Below are 5,845 nucleotides of genomic sequence, written 5' to 3' on the forward strand. Positions count from 1 at the left end.
TAATTTATCTGTACTTCAATTCTTCCTGGTATCCCCCTGGCACCTTCAACAAATTTCTGGCTTTGTGTTCTCAATGATAAAACAAGCACAAGAACATAAGTTAATTTTTCACATGGATGCAGCAATTTGTTGATGACTGATGACCCCTCAAACTGGTCTGAGACACATTTGTCTTTTTTCTTTCTGTAGATTCTACATGCTCACTGTGGTAGCTTTCATCTTTCCATTGGAAATTATGCAAAACCAAAGCTTTGTAACTGAATTTGTCCTCCTGGGGCTTTCACAGAATCCAACCATGCAGAAAATAATATTTGTTGTATTTTTGTTCATTTACACTGCAACTGTCGGGGGCAACTTGCTAATGGTGGTGACCATCAGTAGCAGCCCAGCACTCCGGGTCTCCCCCATGTACTTCTTCCTGGCTTTTCTGTCCTTCCTGGATGCTTGCTTCTCCTCCGTCATTGCCCCAAAGATGATTGTGGACTCTCTCCTTTGGAGGAAAACCATTTCTTTCAAAGGCTGCATGATCCAGATCTTTGCTGAGCACTTCTTTGCTGGGGTGGAGGTGATTGTCCTCAGCGCCATGGCCTATGACCGCTATGTGGCCATCTGCAAGCCCTTGCACTATTCTTCTATCATGAACCATAGACTCTGCGTCCTTCTGATGGCAGTAGCCTGGACAGGGGGCTTCCTGCATTCCATGATACAGATTCTTTTCACTTTCCAGCTGCCCTTTTGTGGCCCCAATGTCATCAATCACTTCATGTGTGACTTGTACCCACTGCTGGAGCTTGCCTGCACTGACACTCACATCTTTGGGCTTTTGGTAGTTACCAACAGTGGGTTTTTCTGCATCTTAATCTTCTCCTTGTTGCTTGTCTCCTATGTGGTCATCCTGCTGTCTCTGAGAACCCATAGCTCTGAAGGGCAGCAGAAAGCCCTCTCCACCTGTGGATCTCACATTGCTGTTGTTGTTTTGTTCTTTATCCCATGCATATTTATGTATGTACGACCTCCATATTCTTTCTCCTTTGACAAAATGGTAGCCATATTTTATACCATCCTAACTCCTTTGTTCAATCCTTTGATTTACACTTTCAGGAACAAAGAAGTGAAAAGTGCCATGAGGAAAGTGTGGAATAGGGTAATGGTGGTTTCTAATGAAAAATAAAACATTTAAAGTTGAATAAAAAATTCAAAGTTTCTAATCAAATCAGACAAAAATTTTATATGGATGAGCATTGTTTGACAGGGGGTAAAGTAATGTAATATTATAAAAAATAGCATAAGTTCCAGGAAATAATTTAGTTTTCATTCTTAGATCACTTATGGACTCTGATCTGACAATTCAATATCCTCAAATGAAAATTAAGAAGACTTGAATTTTATGCTTACTTAAAATCTAGAAGTCAAAAAAGAATGAAAAAAATTACTCTCACTTCTTGCTACTAATTTGATATCTTGGAAAATATTTCTGGAGAGAAGACAAAATTGTCTTAGAGATTAGGTTTATACATATATAACTATATATATATATATATATATACATATATATATATATATACCAATGAACTTTTTGCCCAGATTAATGTATCCGGATCACTGCTGTGCAACTGAAAATTAGAAAATATTACAAATCAAATCTATTTAAAAAAAATAAACAATAGAAAGAAAAACATAAACATATTAATATTTCAAATTTGGCAAAGAACTGTAATTATTGCTAATATTAGCCCTTTGATATTGATGATAACTATAATGAACACTTTGAAAGTGAAAGTGAAGTCGCTCAGTTGTGTCTAACTTTTTTGTGACCCCATGGACTGTAGCCTACTAGGCTCTTCTGTCCATGCGATTTTCCAGGTAAGGGTACTGGAATGGGTTGCCATTTCCTTCTCCAGGGGATCTTTTCAACCCAGGATCAAGCCCAGCTCTCCCTCATTGCAGGCAGATGCTTTATCATCTGAGCCACCAGAGAAACCAATTCAAACTTTCATATAACATGAATAAGCATAGTTAACCACACATATTTCAGAGTGTAGGAAGAGCTTACTCCAATTAAGTTTCCAAGAACCGAATTAAGAAATTCACTCCATTTTCAGAGCACCCGCTCTGCTCCACTACAGACCTTGCTGTTCTGTCTGACCCAGTGTTTCCAGGAAGGAGCTGTGTGAATTATGGCTACATGAAGTGTTCCCTTCTCCGTAAACTCTTTACATCCCATCATCACTTGTGATAGAAGGCAATGATAAATCTCAGTGAAGTATAGTTTATGTGTTTTATTTAAGCATCACATAATTCACCTTCTAAGTAAATGAGAGTTGAAGATATGAAAAATACACTCTGTTGGAAGTCATCTGTTTGGTTGTAAGAAAAGAGATAAGCTTCTCAATCTGTCTGAAATATTTCCTACTGTGTGTGCTTAGCCTCTCAGTCATGTCTGACTCTTTGTGACCCCATGGACTGGGGACCACCAGGCTCCTCTGACCATGGGATTCTCCAGGCAAGAGTATTGGAGTGGGTTGCCATACCCTCCTCCAGGAGATCTTCCCAACCCAGGTACTGAACCTAGGTCTCCTGCACTGCAGGCGGATTCTTTACCATCTCTTGGAATCTATACTCAGTGTATCTTCTAACAAATGATAGAGCTCCTGGGGAGTGTTTCTACCAGTGAAGAATATGGTGCTTCGGGCTTCCTAGGCCTCCCCTGGTCTCAGCACATAACTGAACTACCTCTCAAAGGCATCTCTGCTCACAGAGGATGCAACACACTGAATCAAGGCCAGCTTGGCAGAAGTTCCTATCTTGGGGAGAACCTGGTTCAAAGTTTATGGCCAGGGCTGAGGTTTCTGGGACAGAGTATGAAATTGGGCTTCACTTTCTACACACCTGGGTTTTCAAGATCCTTGACAATCCTTGCTATGACACACAGCAACGATCTCTCTTTAATTGGGGTAAGTGAAGGCGTGGTTGTTCAGGAAGAAAGAAGCTGAACTGTGGGATGAACGTTCAGATTAAACGACTTTCTCTAAGATGTTTGCTCTCCTCCCCACTCCATGTCTCTCTATATCCCATCCCCAACTCTTCTTTCCCTGGTACCTGCTCACTCCTCTCTCCTGTTCTGACTACATGAGCCTGCTTCTTTCCTCCTCTTCAGTATTATCCAGTTAGATCTTTATTTTCTTTTGCTTTGGTATCAGCCTCAGCATGCAGTTTAATGAACTTGGTTTTGGAGCCAGGACAGAAATTTAAGATATGAATTGTCATCCTTCTCTCATTACTCATGATTTCTCTTTTCTAAGATGCTATTTACATGATGATTAGGACTTGATATTTTATATGACATGTAGGGTGAACGCTGAGAGAGAGGCTACCTAGTAACATCCCTTTCTAGTTCTAGCCTAACTGCCTTAATTAAAACACTCTGTATCTCAGGTCATGCTTTGTAAATAGAAATGGATGAATCACAGGACCAGTTACCTGGCAAAAAAAAAAAAAAGTGTAGGTCAAATGAAATAACACAAGGAAAAACTTGTTTGAAAGACAAGATTATGGAACAAGAATATTTTATCCTGAATTATCTTTCTCATTCATACATATATATATATATGTATATGTATATATATATGGAACATAGGAGATAGAGGCATGTGTTTATTTAATTTAGGAAGAATGGAAAAATTTTGGTACCAAATATATTTGAATTAGTTAACATTTGAGTAGGGAAAAGGAAAATGTAAGGATCAAGGAAGTAAAAAGACCTTCTGTCATCATGATGGCCTCCTAAATCAAAGAGGCAGGGTAATCCAGAAAAGTTTGGAGATAATGGTTGAATTCAATAATAAAGTCTTCAGGTAGTATTGGTTTGACCTAATGCATACATCTTGTCAATGATGCTTTCCTGTTTTTATGTCTCCAAATCTTCTCTTCACTTACTTAAAATAAGATAGAATTACTTGAACTGGATTTCATGGTTGTCTGTTACCTACCCAAAATTTATCTCTTAAAACTTTCGGATTTAGTGAGAGTGTAGTTTTTAATGAAGGGGGCATCTGTTTTTCCTGAAGTAATGCATGTTCCCTTTCTAAAAGTATTTAGTCACTCTTCTATCCTAACTGCTCCTCTTTTCATAGCAAAGGGCTCCCTCTTTTTTGTTTTTAATCCCCTACTGGAAACCTAATGTATTAAAATTAAATAATCATGGATTTACTTTCTTTTTTAAATAATCATCAGAGAAAATTGAAACACCCAATCAGAGTTTGCAATTATTGTGATATTTCTAATTTTTCACAGTGAACTAATATTATTTTAGCTCAACTGCAAGGAAAACCTAATTGTATTTAGATGTGTAACTTTACTAGAGTTAAATAGTTTGACTTACTGATATTAATATATTTATCTTACTTAGGGAAACCCTTTATAAACTTTTTGAATATTTAGTTTTCAGAGAACCTTGTTGGAAATTGCAGCTTAATTCAATTAAAGCCATAATTTCACTTATTCCCCATGTTTAAACCTTTAACGACAAATCAATTTATTTTCTAGGATCTTTCTGATATGGGAAGATCATATCACAGAGTTTTGTGTAGTTTTCAATGATTAAGAATCTTACATGGAGAAATGGTATCCCTCCAATGTCATTGTGAGGAGGTGGAGGACATCTTTTCATGCCCTGTAAATTGACTCCAGATATGATGAGTAGGTTCTCAGTACACATTTGATGACTGACTTGATGGTGTTATTGAATCACTAAAGAATTGATGATTAATCAGAAAAAGGAAGTGTACATCAAAATTCATGTTACAATTTGTTTCATTTGACATTAAATTTTAAAGGCATGATTCACTAAAATGGAAACAGGAGTGTAAAACTGATAGAGTTTATTGCATAATGTTGAAAAAAAGAGCTCAAAACTTAAAGATATAAAAAATTAGACAAAGCATACAAAATTCAAAACAAATAGAAGAAATTAAATATACAAAAATGTTATACTGTATTGCTAATCAAAATATATATTTCATGATGTTAATTATGTTAACTAAGCAAATATAATAGTGCCTCAAGTTAAGTTTTTATTTATAATTTGTGTCATATTGTTATAGTTTTGGAAACAATGGAAAATGATCTAATTTGTATATAAAATATTTCACACATACATTTGTGTGTATATACATACATATATATCTGAAAACCCAGCAGAATGTGTAAAGAACAAACTTTTACTTCTGGTTTATGGGCTCCGCTGGTGTCTCAGATGGTAAAGAATCTGCCTGCAATGCAAGGGTCGGAAAGATACCCTGGAGAAGGGAGTGGCAGCCCACTCCAGTATTCTTGCCTGGAGTATTCCATGGACAAAGGAACCTGGTGGGGTTCATGGGGTCACAAAGACTCTGGCAGGACTAGTGACTAACACTACCATAGGATTGGTTAAGTATGAATTTTTGAAGGTCACTTACTTTTCTCACCCTGTAATACACTGAAAGCTCCAGAAACTTTATTATGCAGATGTATCCATACAGTAATTAATTTTCTAATAAATATTGAATCAACCAAATTGAAAGATTATTTGAGAATAGTGTCAATAATTATGGGCTTCCCTGGTGGCTCAGTGGTAGAATATGCTTGCAATGCAGGAGATGTGGGCTCGATTCCTGGGTCAGAAAGATCCCCTGGAGAAGGAAATGGCCACCCATTCCAGTATTCTTGCCTGGAAAATCCCATAGACAGAGGTGCCTGGTGGGCTACAGTCCATGTGATTATAAGAGTTGGACATTGACTTAAAATAGTGATATTTATATTATGAATCTCCTGGGCATATATTTGATGAAACTATTAAAATAAACAC

General features: G+C 37.0%; 1 protein-coding gene across 1 annotated transcript; it reads left to right on the forward strand.

Annotated features, from left to right (window-relative positions):
* Positions 1-232: 232 nt before the first annotated feature.
* LOC133055419 (olfactory receptor 4C15) lies at positions 233-1,171 on the forward strand. Its single transcript, XM_061140681.1, has one exon. The coding sequence runs from the start codon at positions 236-238 to the stop codon at positions 1,169-1,171; it is 936 nt and encodes a 311-aa protein (XP_060996664.1). The 5' UTR covers positions 233-235.
* The last annotated feature ends 4,674 nt before the right edge of the window (positions 1,172-5,845 follow it).

This window comes from Dama dama, chromosome 1 (genome assembly GCF_033118175.1).
Source record: "Dama dama isolate Ldn47 chromosome 1, ASM3311817v1, whole genome shotgun sequence".
Taxonomy (NCBI): Eukaryota; Metazoa; Chordata; class Mammalia; order Artiodactyla; family Cervidae; genus Dama; species Dama dama.

What these genes read in the sequence shown, in the direction of transcription:
- LOC133055419 (XM_061140681.1), top strand. Translation starts at nt 236, where the DNA reads ATGCAAAACCAAAGCTTTGTAACTGAATTTGTCCTCCTGGGGCTTTCA.